Raw genomic sequence first — 21,514 nt, forward strand, 5'->3', positions numbered from 1 at the left:
CAGCAGTCACACTTACTGAAAACAAAGTCTCCTTCGGCAAAATGTGCTTACTGACTGATTAAAACTTGCCCTGTGACCGCACTATCTAAATATAAACATAGAGGGTTTGGGGGTTTAAAATCCAATACATTACTGTTTTTCCGTGTGTGTGTGTGTGTGTGTGTGTGTGTGTGTGTGTGTGTGTGTGTGTGTGTGTGTGTGTGTGTGTGCGCGCGTGCGTGCTTTAGATGTCGGGTGCAAGGAACCTATTATTTTGTGTACCATGCCTCTGCGGAGGAAAAGCTCTGTGTGGTGCTGAAGCTGGAAAATACCATAGTGGCATCATTCTGCGATCATGTGCAAAACCACAACTCAAGACAGGTATTAACTACAGCTCAACACTACATTCTTCAACACAAAGATGGTCCAGTAAGGTGTACATTACAACACATAAGCTAACGTTGCTATAACCAGATATCTCATTAAATGGAAATCATGTTCCAAAACACTGGATGTGATGCAATTTCTCTTATGATATTGGGTGGTGCACTTATTAAGAGGCTATGTTTAGCTATAAGAACCAACGGGTAAGAGCTGGGGCGGCATGGTGGCGCAGTGATTAGCGTGTTTGTCTTACAGCAATAAGATCCTGGGTTCGAGCCCCGGGGTAGGCCAACCTTGGGGGTCATCCCAGGTCTTCCTCTGTGTGGAGTTTGCAGGTTCTCCCCATGTCTATGTGGGTTTCCTCCTCCCACAGTCAAAAGACATGTAGGTCAGGTGAATCAGCCATACTAAATTGTCCCTGGGTGTGAATGTGTGTGTCGGCCCTGTGATGGACTGGCGACCTGTCCAGGGTGTCTCCCCGCCTGCTGCCCAATGACTGCTGGGATAGGCTCCAGCATCCCACGAACCCAATTGGGTTAAGTGGCTTGGATAAAGGATAGAATGGATGGGTCAGAGCCCATAGTACAGACATTATAAAATCATCATGCTCGTGATTTCTGAAATATAGTGGCATTGAAAGTATCATGAGCACCAAAATCTAGGCTCTGCAGTGGTTGCATTGATAAATACAAAATGATTCCCTCCCTCCCAGGTGAGCTCAGGCGGGCTGTCTGTCTATGTAAGGAGAGACCAGGAGGTTTGGCTGGAAACTGGTGACTACAGGGGAATGACAGGCAAACCAGAAGGATACAGCATCTTTTCTGGATTCCTGATAAATGCACACTGATGAAGCGCACAGCATACATCCAAAGTGTAACGCAACACTGAAAATGTATTGGTTAAACCTGACCAGCTTCTTCAATAAACTTTTCAGTAAAACAGCTTTTAGTGATGTTTTTTTCCCGAAAGACTGTTCCTACACACTGCAAACCTAAATTTGCTAGTTAACATTAAAAAAAAAAAAGCACCTCCATTAAAGTGGCTCAGGAGTCTGTGGTTATACTGGGGAACCCCAAGCAACCAAGAATGGACAACTATTTCTGCAGTGGGCAGGTCCCTGATGTAAATGTGCTCAACAGTATTCATTTGAAGCTGGAAAATTGTGAAAATGAGTAATGGTACGCAATCATCCCTGGATGAATAAAAGCTAGAATAAATGTTATCATGGCTGTCAGGCAAACCAGGTAGAAAAAATATCAAAGTCCTTGCTTCACATTTACCAACTAACCTTTTGTGTTTTCATTGCACTGACTTTCATTCCAGCGCATTTCTTTGTGGTATTACTTCCCTTCAATAGTCAGTAACATGTGTCGTTCTCTCTCTCCAGAAAAACAGTTCGTTTTTAACAATATACTGAGACAGGGAAGGGCTATCTTTACTTCATACTGACTGACACATTCTGAAAAATATTTTAGTTTGAAAGCAATGAGGCTTATTTTCTTGTTTCTAGTGTGTTATGTGTAGTTATCAGTCTGCTGGAATGTGGCACCAAACCTAATGCACGCTGTTAGCTTAAACATCAATAACCTGTATGAGAATGGCTGTGTAAAATCAAATAAACTATGATTCAAGCACTTGTCTTCGATTCCTCTTGTTGTTTGAAAACAGGCCAGATCAATAATTGCTTTATCTTATGCTTTATCACTGTTCTATATAGGACAATATGGCTAGTGTTATGGAGTTAACTATTTAAACCTTGTACTGTAAATACTCTTCCATACTCTACCTTCCCCAGATCTGTCTAGTTGCACATCTATCAGGAATCAGGAACACTTTATTTGTCATTTCACTTCATGTAATTGTGTACACGAAATGAAATGAAATATCATTTCCCCCAGCCCACAGCAGCGCAACACAAAGACAAAAACATATATCCAAAAACTACAAGAACACATATATCCAAACTAGAACACATACGTATATCCAAACTAGAACACATACATCCAAACTAAGAACACATATCCAAACAAAGAACACATATATCCAAACTAAACATATGTATGTATGTATATGTATGTGTGTGTGTGTGTGTGTGTGTGTATATCCAAAATAAACACATATATCCAAACTAAGCAACAAAAAATGACTGTCCAAGAGAACGAACACCAGCCAGGATGACTGTTGGAACTGCTGGTCTGCATGGGCTAGCAGTTAGCTTAGCCTGCCCCGCTTCCGCATCCTGTCAGATCGCCCTCGGTGTTTCCTGTCAGGCACAGCTCCGGGCAGGGCCGTGGTCCCTGGGCCCACAGGATACATCAGACCAGGCTACCCCAGCTGATCCAACACCAGCTCTCCCAGCCAGACACCCTCAACACACTTGCCCACACTCCACATGACGACGCCAAAAACACAGTCAACACTAGGCGAGGCCGCCGCCAGACCTCCCTCGGTGTTATTGGTTAATCATGAGTAAATGGTAAATGGACTGCATTTATATAGCACTTTTCTAGTCTACTGACCACTCAAAGTGCTTTACAGTGTATGCCTCACATTCACCCATTCACACACACATTCATACACTGATGGAAGAGTAGCATGCAAGGCATCAACTTGCTCATCAGGAGCAGTTAGGGGTTCAGTGTCTTGCTCAAAGACACTTCCACATGCTCTCTGGAGGAGCTGGGGATCCAACCAGTGACCTTCCAATTACTAGATGACCCGCTCAATCTCTTGAGCCATGCCACCCCGAGTGAGTGAATTCTTTGCATAAAACACGGACTCTGCAGATATTTCTGTTTTGTGGGAGCATTTTTTCATATTCCATAAAGAAGAGACATTATACTTCCCATATTCCTCTTGTAAAATCAGCATTTTATATCTTCTGTGTATCACATGAGTGAACCAACACTGGACATTTTCTGAATCTTGCTTGTCTATTACAAGAGATTGTGATATCAGAGAATGTAACACCAGAAACTGGATAGCCATGAGTCCCACATGTGATGCCATTGAGATGTAAAATCTATTTCTGAACCATTCTGTCCAAACAAAAGCAGGGCAGTATTGTGAAAAAGGGAAAATGTGCTTTTTGGCAGTGGATTTTCTACCCAATGTCCTCTGCCACCTTCACAGTAAAGCTGGTTGAAGGTGCTCTTAGTGCTCATACGGCCTCCTTTGTGTTCCCTGGATGTTGGGTTTAAATATGTATTTGTGTCAAGGTGTATGAGCAGGATGAAGCAGGTTACCTCCTGCATCCTAAAACCCCATTAGGAACTATTGAAACCTCCGGCACAAGAAGAAACTATCTGCTCAGAACTTCACTATGACTGAACAGCAAAGCTTTAAAAGCAAGTGTGATTTTTAAATGTAAGAGCAGAGAATCACACAAGATTTCACAGATCATATGTAACTCTTTAGACTTGTACAAGAAATGCAGGTAAGCACAGGGGACCACTCTGTGTCAAGTTTCAGGTACTCTGTTGGATAGACAAACTCAGAAACAAGCATTCTGATCATGCACACCATTTTCTAAACAGAACATACACGTACATCATCAGCAGCCTGGCACTCAGTCTAAATTTGCTTTTCAGAGGCAGAAATACAAACACTCACAAATACATAAATAGAGACAGACATATCATCCATTCATTCATTCATTCATTCATTCAGTCAATCATTCATTCAATCAGTCAATCAATCAATCTCTATTGTCTGACTTATTTATTTTGCTATCATAGAAAATGATAAATACTGACAGTTTGCACGCACAAAACACTTTACAACTAGGTAAAAATCCAAATGAGTAAGCCACATTTAGGAAAGACAGGGTCAGTCTCTCTCAACAGACTGGATCACTTGATATTTTAATGTTGAAATAGTGCTGAAAACCCACTATTTTGTGTGCAGACACACACTCACACAAACACATACCCAATGCTGGATAATGTTCCAGAATGCTGCTTGAAAAAAAGCAGAATCGATGTTAAGTCAGCATTTTACTGAATTGAAAACCGTAACTATTTCTCACTGAGGGATTTTACTTCCTCCCAGTTCCCATGGATAAACCAGATTGAGGGCCTGTAGTAGAGAATAATGACAACAAATTAAATAATAATAATAATAATAATAATAATACATTCATTCATTCATTCATTTGTTCAATTATTGTCTACTCCTGATTTATTCAATTCAGAGTTGTTAGGGGGTTGGAGACTATTACAGCAGACATTTGTTGAAAGACCAATCACCACTCCAACTCACAGCTGACACACACACTCCCATACATAACTATGGGCAATTTAGTATCTTAAAATGTGCTCACAGTAGTGGAGCCTACTACTACTACTACTAGTACTACTACTACTACTATTACTATTGCTGCTACTACTACAACTACTACTACTACCACTACTATTACTATTACTACTATTACAACAACAACCACTACCACTACGACAACTACTACTACCATTACTACAACAACTACTGCTACTACTACTACTACTACAAATACTACTACTACTACTACTACCTACTATTAAAACTACCTACTACTACTACTACTACTACTATGTTGGTGCAACAGGGTTATCAAATCAGTCTCATAAAATCAGTCATTAATAATTAATTTTGGTGTTTAATATTTTATGATTAAACTACTAAATTGGTGGAATATTCAAATCAGTCTCAATGAATCACTCTCATAAAATCATTAACCATCAATTTCAATTGTCCAATATTTATAATTGAACCATTTAAATTGATGGAATAATCATTATCACTCCAATTGGAGTACTTTACTTGGCAGAGGATGGCTTCAGTAAATACTATCTCAAAACAGGCAGGACAAACACTTCCATGAAAACAATCTATTAGAATAAACAATCAAGGGGAAATCAACTAATGCTAATCAACACTAAACTAATACTAATCACATACATTCAATAACAAGCAGCAATGTAATGATCAAGGCAAGAGGGTGATATGAGGTAGTGAGGCTATGTGAATAGTGTGTAGTGTGTGTGCGTGCGTGCGTGCGTGCGCGCGCGCGCGCGTGTGCATTGCCGCACGTGGCAAGGAAATGGCACTAAAATAACAAGGGTAGGTAGATCAGCTAGCCTCTGCTAATATCGTGCAGACTGACCTACGATCAGCAAGTGCCATGAAACTGTGCCCATCCACTGTTATATGTGACTTCAGTCTTCCAACTAAAAATCGGATTTTTGAACTTATTACTATGTCCAGCACATCCACATGTCACCTGGATCCAATTCCAACAACCCTAGTTAAAACATGTCTGCCCTTTATTATCTCTCTGATAATCTCCATCATCAACTCCTGTCCACTGGTACAATTCCCCCTTCATGGAAAGTTGCCATAATCAGACCAACCCTGTATAAACCTGATTTAGATTCTAATTACCAAAACAGCTACTGGCCTATTTCCAATTTACCATTCATTTCCCAAATCCTTGAGAGGGTATTTGTAGCTCAACTCCAGATCCACCATGACAACAATAATCTCTTTGAACAATTCCAATCTGGCTTTCACCCTAAACATAGCACAGAAACAGCCTTGGTTAAGATCACTAATAACCTCCTTCATTCAGCTGACTCTGGTCTACTCTCTATCTTCATCCTCCTTGACCCCACCTCAGCCTTTGATACTATACCCCATCAGTTCCTCATGGATCATCTGGCTAGCATTGGATTTGGGGTCACTGTGTATCAGTGGTTTGCTTCCTACCTTACAGACAGGACACATTTTGTACAAATTCGGGAATTACCAGTCAGAAAGTTTGATAGTTTCACATTGAGTTCCACAGGGTTCAGTGTTGGGGCCACTCCTGTTTATTATTTACCTCCTCCCTCTTGGCAACATCTTCTGGCACTATGGTATCAATTTCCACCATTATGCTGATGATACACAGCTTTATGTGTCCATTAAGCCCACTTCCACTTTCCCCTTCAGTACCCTCACTGCTTGTCTCCATGATACAGATATGGATGACTAACAGATCTACACTCTAAAAAACTAATATTTGCTCACTCCCTATTGCTGGATCCACCATACATGTCTCCTCACAGGCTAAGAAAAGCCTTGGTGTTATCCTCAATAGTACTCCTTCCTTTTCCAATCATATAAACAATGTCTCCCAGATTGTCTTTTTCCATCTGCAAAATATCTCCAGACTATGCCCTGCTTTATCACAACACTCCATGGAAGTCTTAGTCAATGCTTTGGCCACATCATGTATTGACTTCTGCAATGCAATCCTGGCAGGCATCCCCAACAAACTTATTCACTGACTTCAATTCATCCAGTATGCTGCAGCACAGAATATCACACATTCAAATTCTACTGAACATGTCTCTCCCCTGCTGATTCAATTACACTAGCTTCCTGTGTCACAGCAGATTAACTTTAGAATTTTAATATCAACATCCAAGGCCCTTCATAATCTATCCCCTGTTTATCTCACAGACCTTCTTCAGACTTAAACACCATCTCACTCCCAATGGTCTTCAACAGCAGGTCTATTGGCACTATCACCCATCAACCTCAGCACAATGGGTGCCAGGGCTTTCTCCTGTGCTGCACCCAAACTCTGGAACTCCATTCCCCATCACATCTGCTTACTGGATTCCATTACAGAATTCAAAACGGCCCTTACAACCCAGCTTTTTAAACTAGCTTACTCACTTTGACAGCATTAACTGCAGCATCTTAATCTTGTTTTACATCCTTGTTGAAGCATGCTCTATTGCTTATTGTATGTTTTACTGTTGATTGCACTCATGTTTTTTTACTGCTTTGCTGTTTATTGTATTTGATGTAAGGTGACCTTGAGTGTCATATAAGGCAGCTTAACCTAACCTTAACCTTAACCTTAACCCTAACCCTATTAATAAAAAAATAAAATGCATTACTACTACTACTACTACTACTACTACTACTACTACTACTACTACTACTGTGTTCATATAACTTTGGAGAGAATGGGCATTTCAGTCTGTGGGGTAAAACTGTAGAACAGTCTGAACATGGAACTCAAACAAAGTACAAACATTACACAGTTAAAGAAGAAGTACAAAGGACTGATTATCAAGATATATAGGGATGATGAATAGTTGTGTTAACTGTCTTTTATTTATCTCTAAACATTTCTTACTACATTTTTTTCATTTGTCTTTCTATGACACCGAGTGGATATTTCGATTGTACGTAGCATTGAGATCTGTTTCTCTTTTTCTTTATCCCGTGTTTTGATGGGGTTTTTTTCTCCTTTATCTTCTATTGTTTGCAGTAGTTCAGATTGCATTGTGCAGTACAACTTGCATAGAATGTAAATGATACAGTACAGTGGGAATTGAGTTAATAATGTATAGCAGCTGAATTAACTTAAGAGTAGGTGAGAAGGGATAGGAAAAAAATAAGTTTATACTTCCTCCTACTCCTTTTCCAACATGTAACAAATAATCTGATGCATAGGGAGATTTGTTCGCTGATTTTGATGTGTGGATTTGTTGATCACTTCAGACTACTGTCAATGGCTTATCTGTATGTAATATCCTGCTTATTTACATGGTCAAAATAAATCATAATTCATTCATTCATTCATACTAATACTACTACTGCTATCATAACTATTACTAATATTAATGCTGCTATCATTACAACAAAAGAGCATGAGATGAGACTGAGATAAATGGTAAGAACTGTAGCAATCGTAATAAAAGAAATCATATAGACAGAAAACACATAAAAGCAAATCTATAGAAATAAGATAAGCCTTAAACCTCAAGTGGAGCCATAAGAATAGGTGCTATGATGACAGTTTTTGGTTCTTGACCTGAAGATTTAAGGCCGGAAACTAAAAATTACCATCACACCACAATGCTTATGAAAAGTCTTGAGGAATCAGGGAAAACACACCGAAGGATGAAGACACAAAGACTAAATTATAATACTGAAAAGAACACAGCACTGCTGTTCCTCATTCAGGGGGAAAAAAGGGAAACAATTTTTTATGGGAAAAAAATTATTTTCATAAGGTGCACTTTCTGATGCTTTATCATCACTTTCCCAGCCTTGCATGCCTGCCTGCCTCATCAGATTTTGTTTCATTTCCTCTGTTTGCTGTTTATTTTTATAACCTTTCTTGAACTACTGCTTCATCAGGAGAATGGGAGAGGTAGTGAATGGCAAGATGGATGGGAGAGAGACAGAGGATGCCCTTCATGGTCCACCTTTGACCCTAGAGCACAAGGTACCTGGGGTTAATGGCTCAAGAGTAACATAGAGCTCACTTGATTTTATTAGATTTAAAAAATGAATCAAAACTGCTCTCAGAACTACTCACATTAAGTGCGCAAGTAGCAGTTCATTGTCTTGCTTAAGGAAATGCTTATTATAATAAACGCCTTTATTTTCTCATTGTCTAGTCCCTCTTAATATAATGCAGGGTTGAGGGAGGGGGGGGGTTGGAGTCTATGCATCTATTCCAGCATGCAATGGGCATAAAGCAGAGAGATGGTCCGTCACAGATCACAAGTCCCATTCACACCACTCACACCACTCACACGTATTCAGAAGCTCCTACAGTAACCTAACATGAATGTCTTTTGACCATGAGAGGAAACCATAGTAGGTACAAAGTCCACAGAAACACAAAGAGAACATTTAACGCTGCATGACAACCACTGACGCTCTCGCTCTGAGGTCGCTGTTCTGACCCCTACGCCACTGTGCTGTCACCGCAAAACGAACTTTGACCCATAACAACACCAACATTGAAAGCAACAAAGCAAGGAAGTCAAGGGTCCGGGCCAGCACCCAGACAAAAATGCGGTGGGTAAAATAAGAAACAGTGAATGAGACGGTATGGTGGCTGTTGAAAAGACCTGGCTGCAGAACAGTCTGTCCAACTGCTAAGCCAAAAAAAAAAAACCAGAGACAGCTTTTCAGATGGTGTTTGAAGACCAGCTTCATTAAATCTCATCAATCTCTATCCCCATAGTTTGAAAAACAGTGTCTTTGATCTGATGAACTAAGCTCGGAGGGTCTTATACCCAAAAGGTAGATGAAATTAATGCCAGATTTTAAATCAAGCCAGATCGGGTCAGATTGAACTTTAAGATCCTCGTTGGGAAAGCAGCAGAGAATTGATATAAACCAAATAGTCTTCTTCCATTATAACCTTCTTGATTTTGACTTTTTTTTTATTTTGAGAAACTTTATTGATCACCCATTGGGAAATTACGCTCTACATTTAACCAATCCTAGCTGTGTAGCTAGGAGCACTGGGCAGCCGCTGTGCAGCACCTGGGGACCAACTCCAGTTCGTCTTGCCATGCCTCGATCAGGGGCACAGACAGAAGTGTAAACCCTAACATGCATGTCTTTTTGATGGTTGGGGAAACTTGAGCACCCGGGAGAAAATCCACCACAGACATGGGGAGAACATGCAAACTCCACACAGAGGACGACCTGGGATGACCCCCAAGGTTGGACAACCCCGGAGTTTGAGCCCAGGACCTTCTTGCTGTGAGGCAACAGCGCTAACCACTAGGCCACCGTGCCGCCCATTCTTGTTGTTTTGTTATGTTTATATGTGCCTTGGAACTACTTTTTTTTAACTTTTAGCTCTTTTGTTCATTTGGTTTTCATGGAAAGAGCAATGAAGAAAATCTATAATAGTAATAATGGTGATGATGATAAGACAGACCCCCCCCCCAAAAAAAAACAAACAAAAACAACCCCACAAACAAACCAAGTATAAATAAAACTGGCCTTCTCTTCCGCCAGCTGTTCGCAATATGTAGGAACACATTTAGAGAAATGTGCAAATACGGTGTGCATACGTTAGCTGTTCACATTGCAAAGTATGAATAGTAATCTGAGTTTTCACTTGACAGATTGCAAATTAGTCTCTTCTTATTCTTATAAAACCAGCCCGGTTTTCTCCAGGTCAGCGGCACCCTGAAATACATTATGTGATGTTCATAGACTTCCTAAGACTGAACAATTATATCACCCTGAAAATTTCCTCCTGGACTAAACTGACACACTCGCCCTTGGCTCAAGGGAAACCAAACTCGAGTTAACGTTGTGCAGATCCTTTTCACTACCTTTAAATGAATTCATCTGCAACATAAATCACATTGGGTGTTTTCAACTGTAGCGGCAATGAGAGCCCGCTTGAATTTACAGCGGGAAGGAAATGTAAAGGGACAGTCTTTCTAAACTCCTAAAAGTTTGTGTACCTTTTGTTACAATGAGCGTCGACAATCTCAGAAACAGGGCGAGGAGGCACTTGCTGTTTCACTTCCTCTTTTCACTCTTCTGCTGCTCACACTGCTCTGCTATTCCCCCCAGTGAAGACCGCTCCTTGCTCTCCTTTCATCAGACCATCACTATTTCCTCTCGAAAGTCCACAAGGAGACAGACCACCGTGACGGGAAGCTACTAACAGCACCCTGACACCCAGCAGGCATTAAAGGCAGAGAGACGTTGGCTACTGCAGATGGTGAGACCATGGCTTTGTCCTTTCACTAAAAGGTTTCTGCAGCAAACAATGGAGGTTATTCTTTTACCTGCACTGCTCGCCTCTATTTTCACTGTAGAGTAACAGGAAAAGTGTTGAGACACTCTCACTCTGACCCTTGACCTCTTGACTATTTGATGTACAGAATTATCTAACTGTTTGTGACAAAGGAACTTAGGGTTATTTAATGTTTTGGTAACTGAATGAATATTAAGCTGAATGCAAAAAAAAAAAGTTAATGTAAGTGTCCTTGAGTAAAAATCCTGCACTGAATCTCACTCAGCTGCTCTGGATAAGAGCATCAGCTAAATGCCTGCAGAATTGCTGCCACAAATGCAATGCTGACACCATGCTGCTTTATTGAAACCCACGGCTGGTGTATTGATCCTGTGTGAAAGCTTAATATTTTCTGATTATATCCTGTAAACATGCTTGAGACTATGGACATCTCAAAAAGCCAAAGAAACGGTGTGATGTTGTACAGATTAGCTAAAGTACTGTCTTCATCTTTACACATAAGATGTAATGGTTGTATGTGTTTGTGTGCGTCCATGACTGTGTGCTTTTTTAAAATTTATAACAGTGCATTATAAAAGGTAAAACTATAATCTAGTTTTAATTTCTTTGTGCATGTATGTATGTGTACATGTGCTTGAGGTTACGTGTTTTGTGCATGAGTTGTGTGTATGTGCATCTGCATGAGTGTATGTGCATGTACCTGTGCCTTCATACGTGTGTGTGTGTGTGTGTGTGTGTGTGTGTGTGTGTGTGTGTGTATACAGGCCTTCCTTTGGCTAACATGGGGTTCTGCTGTGGTAGTGCTCCTTGTTCACGTTGTGTGTGTATACAGGCCTTCCTTTGGCTAACATGGGGTTCTGCTGTGGTAGTGCTCCTTGTTCACGTGACTCCCGTCATCATGGAGTCAGCATGTGATGCCTATAGAGGTCACCCTGGGGTTCCTGGGATACCAGGCACCCATGGGGCAAATGGCAACAATGGTCCCAAGGGACAGAAGGGTGATGCTGGTAAGGGTACACACGTCTCTGGCAAGAATTTTGAATGAATGCTGAATTACTACTTAACAGATTATAATCTGCTTTGCCTCCATGCCCCTTCTGTTGTATCAGAATCAGAATACTTTATTAGTATATGTGAGGTTCTCTGTACTGTTGAACTCACAGACCAGCTCCCTGTACATTACATTAAAGTTCAAAGGTCAGAGGCCACAGCAGCCAGACAAAAGTTGCAATTGGATTATTTCACAGCCCTGGAAATTGCCAGCTCAAGAGATAAATGTTACCAGAACAAATAGATGTAAGTCCAGTAGAACAACTGTAGAAAAGGGACTAGAAAACAGGGGAGAGAGGAAAAATTCATGTAAGGAGGGTTCAATGAATTCTTGGTTATTATAAAAAATTAAAAAAAATTGAACACATCAAACTATTGCTTTTTTAGGACAATAGGGCTACAAATCCCTGGGCAGTAATATTGCTTCAACATAGTGATTTATATTTTTGTCTGATAAACAAAAACCTTGTTAAGAGTTGAAGTCTCACGTTTTTTAAAATTTTTTTATTTTACTAGTTTCGAGGTCTCTATCATAAAAGAAAAACCAAAAAAAACCAAAAAAACCAAAAAATCAAATCCCTTACAAAAATCAGTCAATCCCCAGCCCTGCCTTTCAGCTTGAGCATCATACACATGGCAGTGTTTCTTTCCTCTCTGTGTGTGTGTGTGTGTGTGTGTGTGTGTGTGTGTGTGTGTGTGTGTGTGTGTGTGTGTGTGTGTGTGTGTGTGTGTGTGTGTGTGTGTGTGTGTGTGTGTGTGTGTGTGTGTGTGTGTGTGTGTGCGTGCGCGCGCAGGTGAGTCAGGACGGCCTGTGAAGGGCTCCAAAGGTGAATCAGGTCCCAAGGGCCCCCCTGGACGGCCCGGTCTAAAGGGAGAAATGGGCATACCAGGGCTCACAGGTGCTCTGGGACCCCCAGGAATTAAAGGAGCCCCTTCCAGCGTCATCGTCGAGCAGAAATCCTTCTTCTCCTACAAACGGACGGATATTCAGCAGCCAGCGAAAAACAGAGCAATTACCTTCGACACGTCAGTGCCGTCATGATTTAAAGCATTACGTCAATCGGTGTTGGCTATACTGCTATAATAATAATAAAAATTACATTTATGTAGCACTTTTCTGCTGTCTTAGTAATGATGTTCTTTGGTGTAGTGAATTTTTCATGCATATCCCATTAGTCTCAATGTTGAGTTTCTGCCACTGTTGCTTACATTTAAGCTTTATGTGTTCAGTTTGATTCTAAAAAATATCACCTAAAAATATAAACGTGTGTTTTTGATAACACACAGATTGTGTCTGAAGTAACCTTATCACTGTGTTGAATGTGTGGTACTAGTAACAGTTTACTGTTGACTTTGCAAGCTGAATATCCTCTGGGAAAGTAAATAGTGTTATATTTTCTGTCTCACAAAAAGCTGAAATGTCTTTGAAATAACCTTTGAAAAACGTCACTAAAACATCCATAGGGCTGTGTTGCCTGACCTGGACTCCAACTTGGCGGGAGATCAGCTCACAAATGGGATTTTCCACTGTTCGACCAAAGGAGTCTATTTCTTTACCTACCACATATCAGCTAAGACCCTAGTAAGTCAGTCTGTCTGTCTGTCTATCTAATCTATCTATCTATCTATCTATCTATCTATCTATCTATCTATCTATCTATCTATCTATCTATCTATCTATCTATCTATCTATCTATCTATCTATCTATCTATCTATCTATCTATCTATCTATCTATCTATCTATCTATCTATCTATCTATCTATCTATCTATCTATCTATCTATCTATCTATCTATCTATCTATCTATCTATCTATCTATCTATCTATCTATCCGTCTACCTGCCTGTCTGTCTGTCTGTCTGTCTGTCTATCTATTTATCTGTATGTCTTCCTGTCTGTCCCTGCCTGCCTGTCTATCAATCTGTCTGTCTGCCCATCTGTCCCTGTCTATTTGTCTGTCTGTCTGTCTGTCTGTCTGCCTGCCTGTCTGTTTTATCTTGTTCATCTTTGCATCCCTTTAAAACACAAGACAGGAGGAAATCCGAGAGGGAGGGGGGGGAGATGTGGGAGGGATGCTGAGAGGTCAGCAGGCCTTTAAATGAGTACTGACTCAGGATCTTGCTTATGGACATTTAAGCATGACAGATATGGCAGTCCCCCATTGGTTCACACGGGACCCATAACAGTTTTACTGTACAGATGTTTCTGTAGTTAGATGGGTGGTACAGAGTCAGATTAATTATATCCCCATTATCTTTTACCACTAGCTATATTAGATAGATGTCATTCGAAAACCCCAACTGTCCATTTCAGAGAAATTCATATCAATATCTATCCATCCATTATCAAAACCGCTTATCCTGCTCTCAGGGTTGGGGATGCTGGAATCTATCCCAGCAGTCATTGGGCAGCAGGCAGGGAGACACCCTGGACAGACTGCCAGGCCATCACAGGGCTCATATCAACATATTCATATGAATATGTCCTGGCTATATACATTTCACCGGGAATTCATCACTTTTTAAAGATGTAATTGATTTTTTTTTGCAATGAAACATTTTTGTCAGCCATTATTCTTTGATGACTTATTGTCTGAATATTATAAAGGATTTTAACCTCTTTTGTTTGATTTGATACTGCTGAGTTGACCCACTTAGGACAGATTTTTCTATTGTAGTTTTATGATTTTGTACTCAGACAAATACACTTGTAACTTCCTAAATCTCTTTACTACTGCGTCCGACTGAGATTCGTGGATAGTTTTAGTTTCTTTAGACTCTCTTAGTCTTCCTGGCTTTACGATGCTGTGCCACATTTCTTGTATGGCTGTAAATTTCAGCATTTCACTGGGTAAAATTCAGATAAATGCGCAAATTTACCAAACAAAAAGTGATACCCTTGAGTAAAGTGTTGACACCAGTAAGAAATAGTAATTGTTGGGCGTCCAGGTAGTGTGGCAGTCTATTCAGTTGCCTACCAACACAGGATTGCCGGTTCAAATCCCTGTATTACCTCCGGCTTGGTCGGGCATCCCTACAGACACAATTGGCTGTGTCTGTGAGTGGGAAGCCGGATGTGGGTATGTGTCCTTGTCGCTGCACTAGCGCCTCCTCTGGTCGGTCGGGGTGTCTGTTCAGGGGAGAGGGGGAACTGGGGGGAATAGCATGATCCTCCCACGCGCTACGTCCCTCTGGCGAAACCCCTCACTATCAGGTGAAAAGAAGCGGCTGGCAACTCCACATGTATGGGAGGAGGCGTGTGGTAGTCTGCAGCCCTCCCCGGATCGGCAGAGGGGGTGGAGCAGCGACCAGGAAGGCTCGAAAGAGTGGGGTAATTTGCTAAGTACAATTGGGGAGAAAAAGGGTGGAAAAAGGAAAAGGAAAAAAGAAATAGTCATTGTTGAATAGATGAGATCTGATTTAAGAAGGAAGTTCTTCCCATCTATATCTTTTAACCATGTGTGAATCGAAGTGTATAGCACCGAGCAGGACTTGAACAGCCCGAGCAACGATGACTCTGTATTATGATCATCACACAGGTGTGTCTGCAGTTGATGAAGGGGACAGAGGCTCAAATAAGCTTCTGTGATACATCAGAGTCCTTCCTGGTCACGTCAGGCTCTGTACTTCTGGAGCTTAACGTGGGAGATCAGGTCTCGCTGCAAGCCTCTGAAACCGGCCTAATCGCCCTGCATAACTACGCTGACAACATCTTCACCGGCTTCCTGCTTTTCCCCACCAAATAGAGAGGCTGGTCAGACCAGGTTAGAGGATGGATATTTTGTTTGTGTATAGCTACCGTGTGTCTTATTTGAACAACCTGACGTGCAACAAAATGCCTTGATCCCTCTGTACTCAATGCTTTGTTTTCCAGACTCCATTTATTGCCAAAGAAATAACCGCCAGTCAGATGAGATGATGAAATGAATGTCTGGGAAAGTGGCCCATCCTAAAACTGAGGGGTCAGTGGTCTACTTCCTCTGAAATGGATGGACTTCAACTGGAAATGCATTTAAGATATTTCAAAGTTTAAAGTTTGATCAAGGTGTGAGATGCTGGGGAGGGGGGGGGGGGTCTTCCACTGTCTACCATGAAAACAAGGCTGTTTTGGGAATCACCGTCTCTTTGAAGATCAGGCCATCTTCTGTCACAACACAACTTAAAAAAATAACTTTTCAAGTTTGCTTTTTTCTCCAATAAAATACTGCTTCTAATTTGATTCATACTATGTTTATAAGATGTCTTTCTACTGTGAGTGCAGTGATTTCTCATGTACAATTAACTGCACGATGTTACCACAATGAAACACAGTCAAAATCCATTTTAGAGGCTAAATAACACATTCTTTTATTTTTTAATCACCATGCACAGCATTGGAAGTCATAGTAAGCTAGGGAAGCTGGGGGTGCACAGCACAAGAACTAACAAACATCCATCCATTATCCAAACCACTATTCCTGCTCTCAGGGATGCTGGAGCCTATCTCAGCAGTCATAGAGTGGCAGGCGGGGAGACACCCTGGACAGGCCACCAGACCATCACACAGGGCCGGCATATATATATATATATATATATATATATATATATATATATATATATATATATATACAACACACACACACACACACACACACACACACACACACACACACACACACACACACACACACACACACACACACACACCTAGTGGCAATTTAGTACAGCCGATTCACCTGACCCACAGGTCTTTGGACTGTGGGAGGAAACCGGAGCACACGGAGGAAACCCACATGGACACAGGGAGAACATGCAAACTCCACACAGAGGATGACCCGGGATGACCCCCAAGGTTGGACTATCCCAGGGCTCGAACCCAGGACCTTCTTGCTGTGAGGTGACCGCGCTAACCACTGCACCACCGTGCCACACTAACAAACATGATGCCGTAAAATACTTAAAAACCAGCACAAGGGAGGCGTCCGGGTAGCGTAGCAGTGTATTCAGTTGCCTACCAACACAGGGCTCGCCGGTTCGAATCCCCGCTTTACCTCCAGCTTGTGTCCGACAGACACGACAGGACGTGTCTGCGGGTGGGAAGCTGGATGTGGGTATGTGTCCTGGGCACTGCACTAGTGCCTCCACTGGTCAGTCGGGGCACCTGATCGGGGGGGACTGGGGGGAATAGCGTGATCCTCCCATGTGTTACGTCCCCCTGGCAAAACTCCTCACTGTCAGGTGAAAAGAAGCGGTTGGCGACTCCACATGTATCAGAGGGGGCATGTGGTAGTCTGCAGCCCTCCCCAGATCGGCAGAGGGGGTGGAGCAGCGACCTGGATGGCTCAGAAGAGTGGGGGTAATTGGCCGGATACAATTGGGGAGAAAAGCGGGGGGAAATCGAGAAGAAAAAAAATCAGCACAAAATGGATTAACAGCTAGCTAGTCTAGCACCACCATAGTGATTTGGTCTAAGTATGTTAGTACTGCGAAAATATGGTCACTATCTTTGCACATCCATCCATCCGTCCATTATCCAAACCACTTATCCTGCTCTCAGGGTCGCGGGCATGCTGGAGCCTATCCCAGCAGTCACTGGGCGGCCGGCGGGGAGACACCCTGAACAGGCCGCCAGGCCATCACCTATGTTTTAATGTGAAACAGAAAACCAGAGGCTTGATGTGGAGCTTTTAAAGACCCATCCCAGTGACTTTCATTTGTTTAAAGAATTGCTTGGAAAACACCTCTTACATGCAGTATAATTCAGTTATTGCTGTCGTCAGTGTTTCCATTGGATAAACACATTTTGTGCACCAGCGATGTCAGCTTATTCAGCTTTGAGGCTGTGTGTGGCCGAGTCTATTTTTTCACAAAACACGTTTGTTTGACAAGTTGATGACAACTCAGACACTGAAGGGAACTCTTAAAAGATTGGGTTTCAGTGGGTGGGTTGGGGGTGGCAGCCGTCTCCATTGTTAAATGGAGATTTGTAGTGCTGAGTTCTGAGTGGTTGAGTCACACTCACAGCTGGTGTAGAAAAACATGGCAAGCACTCACTAAAGACTGAATAACTGTGGATTTAGATGTTTAGATGTATTCAACCCTGTACGGGGATGATATCCCTTGGAGGAAGATACAATCTGGTTGATATTATCTAATTAAGCTTCTACAAATTGATCTCAACATATGGCCCCCCTCTGGCATCAATGAAGGTAAGCGTATTGAGCACTCAGCAGTGTATTAGGTTGAAAAATGTCAATTATTTATGATGTGAGGCCTGTTTGACGTAGTCGGGACCACAGAAACTCATTAATAATGAACTACACCTATCCTGGACAGGATGTCCTGGAGATGGATGGGACGTATGCCCTGTGGATTTTCCTATAGGGAATATAACTTAAAACTTGGAGGACTGTGAAAGAATGTAGTTTCCTCTTCATATCCTGTCTTCACAGAGCAATTACACTCAAGTGCCAAGGCGTTCATAACTCTGACTTTGGGCATGATGGTGACAGGTGGAGTATTGTTGTTTGCACTGAACAACATTTTTTCCTCTGTTTTGCTTGTCTGTTTTTGCCTCTGATGTAAAGTGTCTTTCAGTATTTAGGAAAGCACTAAACAAAACCGATGTATTATTATTAATATTTACCAGCACGCGTGTATTGTTTCAGCCGCTTTCGTTACTGTGACCATACACATAGAGCAACAGTAAAGTGATCACTGTGCACCCGATTATACAGTAAGGGTCGGCATAGCAACCAATTGGACAGACAGCCATGCATTGTGGGAAAAGTCAGCACAGTGGCAACGTGTCTTCAACTTGCTTATCTCAAATTACTGTTGAATAAAGTTTATTTGCACATTTTGCACACACACACACACACACACACACACACACACACACACACACACACACACACACACACACACACACACACACACACACACATTTCACTGCTGCGTGGATGCACGGAGAACTCTTTCACCATCAGACCATTCCCGTGTCATGTACGGCGCACAAAGAAAAATGTGAGCTTTAAAAACTTGTTAAATCACTCCAGGATTTATGTTGTCAGTGCAGTTTACAGTCATACTTGTCAATGTTTCAACACGTTGTTTTAACCAAAGATTCTGGGTTAAAAAACCCTGCAATAAATAAACCAAGAATAAAATAAAAAATAAAAAAACAACAACTAACTAATTTACAGACAAGCTCACCTGTGAACTACAACCCTAGGGAGAAAATTAGCATTTAATCATTTTAGTATGTCATCATCGACTGATTCAAAATGAAATGGAAGATTTACCTGCTGTTGATGTCTTTATAACATCGTTTTAAGAAGTTTGGTACCAATGTGTCTCAGCCTTCCCGATAACTAGAAATACGTCAAACACTTTGAACCGTCTGGTGGCTTAGGGGTGAATTTCAGCCCAGTATGTCAGTAGCTGAGGGGAAATTGAAGACACCGTTCCTCGCATAGAAAGTGTTCTTCACTACACATGAACGACCATGGCTGGGAGAAGTGTAGTCCAGACTGTAGTCACCTGGAGACATGGATACACACCAAACTATTTGATCAAGATCAGCTGTTCCCAGATGCATTGTATATGGAGCATATGGGAACAGTGAGCATATGGGTGCCCACTGTTAATGGGTGTCATATATGGGTGTGGGAGCTTGGGGCTGAGGGAAGTAGATGGGGTGTTCTACCCAATCACACACACACACACACACACACACACACACACACACACACACACACACACACACACACACACACACACACACACACACACACACTCCCTCTCTCTCTCTCTTTCCCATGTTTTAACGTTACCAAGTCTCCATCCATACTCCCACGAGGAAAGGATAGGATAGTCAAACTTCTCCTCTGGTCTCTTCTGGCTACGCCTGTGTAGGTACAAGCTCCGTCCTTTTCCACGCTAATGAATTGTAAAAAGAAAAAGAAAAAGAAAAGAAGAAGAAACATAACTGAGGATTAGATGTTGTCTACTTCCTTGTTCATCAGACAGGATTGCAGTGCAGTGAGTCCTGAGACAGTTCTGCTACAAGGAGGTTTCAGATGCCTGAGCTCCTTTAAGCATTTGCAGGATAGTTATGTATTTGGCCAACAAATAAAAGAGGTGTTCAATAATGATTAGTGGTTCATTTCAAATTGAATAGTGACTTGAACATATGAAGAAATTAAGTTTGCAAATCTTTTCACATGGTCAGGGGGGGCGTGGTAGATAGCCTGTCTGGTCTGTGGGGAGACTGGTCTCATCAGGGGAGCCACACCGAGTCTCTCCTTCGCCCCAACATGAAGAGAAGGAGGAGACGGCTGAGGAGGTAGTGGAGTGTCTCGCTGCTTCTCTGAGGTCTTGGTAACAAGAGGCAGGACCGTTCTGGGGTGGCTGTAACATAACACAATGTGACCTGGCCAATTATATCGGTGCAGGCAGTAAATGGAACAAATTATCCTGTGACCATGTAATGGGGAAAGAGCTCTTCATAGGAATAAAACAGGAACAGGGAGTAAATGATTGGTCAGGGAGTTGTTTAAGAGGGAGTCAGGGAGTTGTTTTGCTCAAAAGGGACCCTCTTGTGCAAAACCTCCACACTAGCAAAAACCTGCGTGGCTGAAGTGTTCTTGTGCAAGGTACTGAATCCCCACCAGCTCTAGGGAGGCTATTCTGAAGCTGACCCATAGACTGTATAAAACATGTATGTGTGACATCACCAACATGTCTCTGAGGAGCCTTTTTCTGAAGCCATGAGTTTGTGTTTAATTTTGTGAGATTTTGAAGCTGAAACATCTCAATTTGGGCAAAGAGGCTGAGAGGTACTGCAGTGGTGCTTGCTTAAGACGCATGAGCAACCTGTCAATCACGCCAGAGAGAGACGTGTCAATCAAAACAGACATGCTACCAAACATACCAATCTTTAAGTCTTCATATCCTCTCAACAATAATTTTCAAATCCCCACCAAAAAACACATTACAAGAAGTGACATGAACTACTGAGACCCAAACTTCTTGTGAAAAAAAAAATGTACTGACGTTGTATTTCAAGAGAAAAGTTGGGTTTTTTGCCCCCATTGGCTTCCATGCAGCCCAGGTCTTTCTGGAGCCCACATTGAGTGGCCATTAAAAGAATTGCATCTTAAGGCACTTCTGCATTGGCTTCTGAAATCAGCCATGGCAGTTCTCCCTTGAGCTGACCCTGATCTCTGACCTTCCAGTGAGATTTTGTCAAAATAAAAGCAAGAGCAGATGACAATTCTGAATGCTGTATTGTATCCCAGGAGGCTTCTAACAATATCACTATTATTCAAAATCTTCTATTTGATCCATTTACAAACCTATTCAACGTGAAATAAACATGCATTGACTGGTCACCTGGGTAGTCGTGTTGGGTCTCGGGGGGCTTTGCTGCGGGGACTAAAACAGGGTGGGTAGTCTTTGCTATAGCGGCTCTTCCAGGCCAGCCGGGTGAACATCTCCTTCTGGATCTGCTCCCTGTAGAAGTTCTGGTACTGGGTTGTCATCAGGGTCCGCAT

General features: G+C 41.9%; 3 protein-coding genes across 3 annotated transcripts in view; 2 read left to right on the forward strand and 1 right to left on the reverse strand.

Moving 5' to 3' along the window:
* The window catches only part of LOC130107833 (complement C1q subcomponent subunit C-like), a 5,180-nt gene extending 3,189 nt beyond the window's left edge, over positions 1 to 1,991 (forward strand). Inside the window, exons 6-7 of the mRNA XM_056274604.1 lie at positions 228 to 360; positions 1,076 to 1,991. Of these exons, the coding sequence (XP_056130579.1) occupies positions 228 to 360; positions 1,076 to 1,210 (268 nt within the window). The 3' untranslated portion in view covers positions 1,211 to 1,991. The remainder of the gene's footprint in view (positions 1 to 227; positions 361 to 1,075) is intronic.
* Positions 1,992 to 10,698: 8,707 nt separating this feature from the next.
* Positions 10,699 to 16,055, forward strand: LOC130108094 (complement C1q subcomponent subunit B-like). Its single transcript, XM_056274939.1, has 6 exons — positions 10,699 to 10,891; positions 11,760 to 11,934; positions 12,772 to 13,003; positions 13,442 to 13,559; positions 15,518 to 15,742; positions 15,853 to 16,055. Exons 1-5 carry the CDS (start codon positions 10,889 to 10,891, stop codon positions 15,722 to 15,724), a joined length of 735 nt encoding a protein of 244 aa, XP_056130914.1. The 5' UTR covers positions 10,699 to 10,888; the 3' UTR covers positions 15,725 to 15,742; positions 15,853 to 16,055.
* Positions 16,056 to 19,380: 3,325 nt separating this feature from the next.
* On the reverse strand, positions 19,381 to 21,514 carry LOC130131259 (protein ATP6V1FNB). Its single transcript, XM_056300899.1, has 4 exons — positions 21,354 to 21,514; positions 20,183 to 20,369; positions 19,793 to 19,898; positions 19,381 to 19,499 (listed from the first exon to the last, which is right to left on the reverse strand). The coding sequence occupies exons 1-4, from the start codon at positions 21,512 to 21,514 to the stop codon at positions 19,381 to 19,383; spliced, it is 573 nt and encodes a 190-aa protein (XP_056156874.1).

This window comes from Lampris incognitus, chromosome 2 (genome assembly GCF_029633865.1).
Source record: "Lampris incognitus isolate fLamInc1 chromosome 2, fLamInc1.hap2, whole genome shotgun sequence".
NCBI lineage: Eukaryota > Metazoa > Chordata > Actinopteri > Lampriformes > Lampridae > Lampris > Lampris incognitus.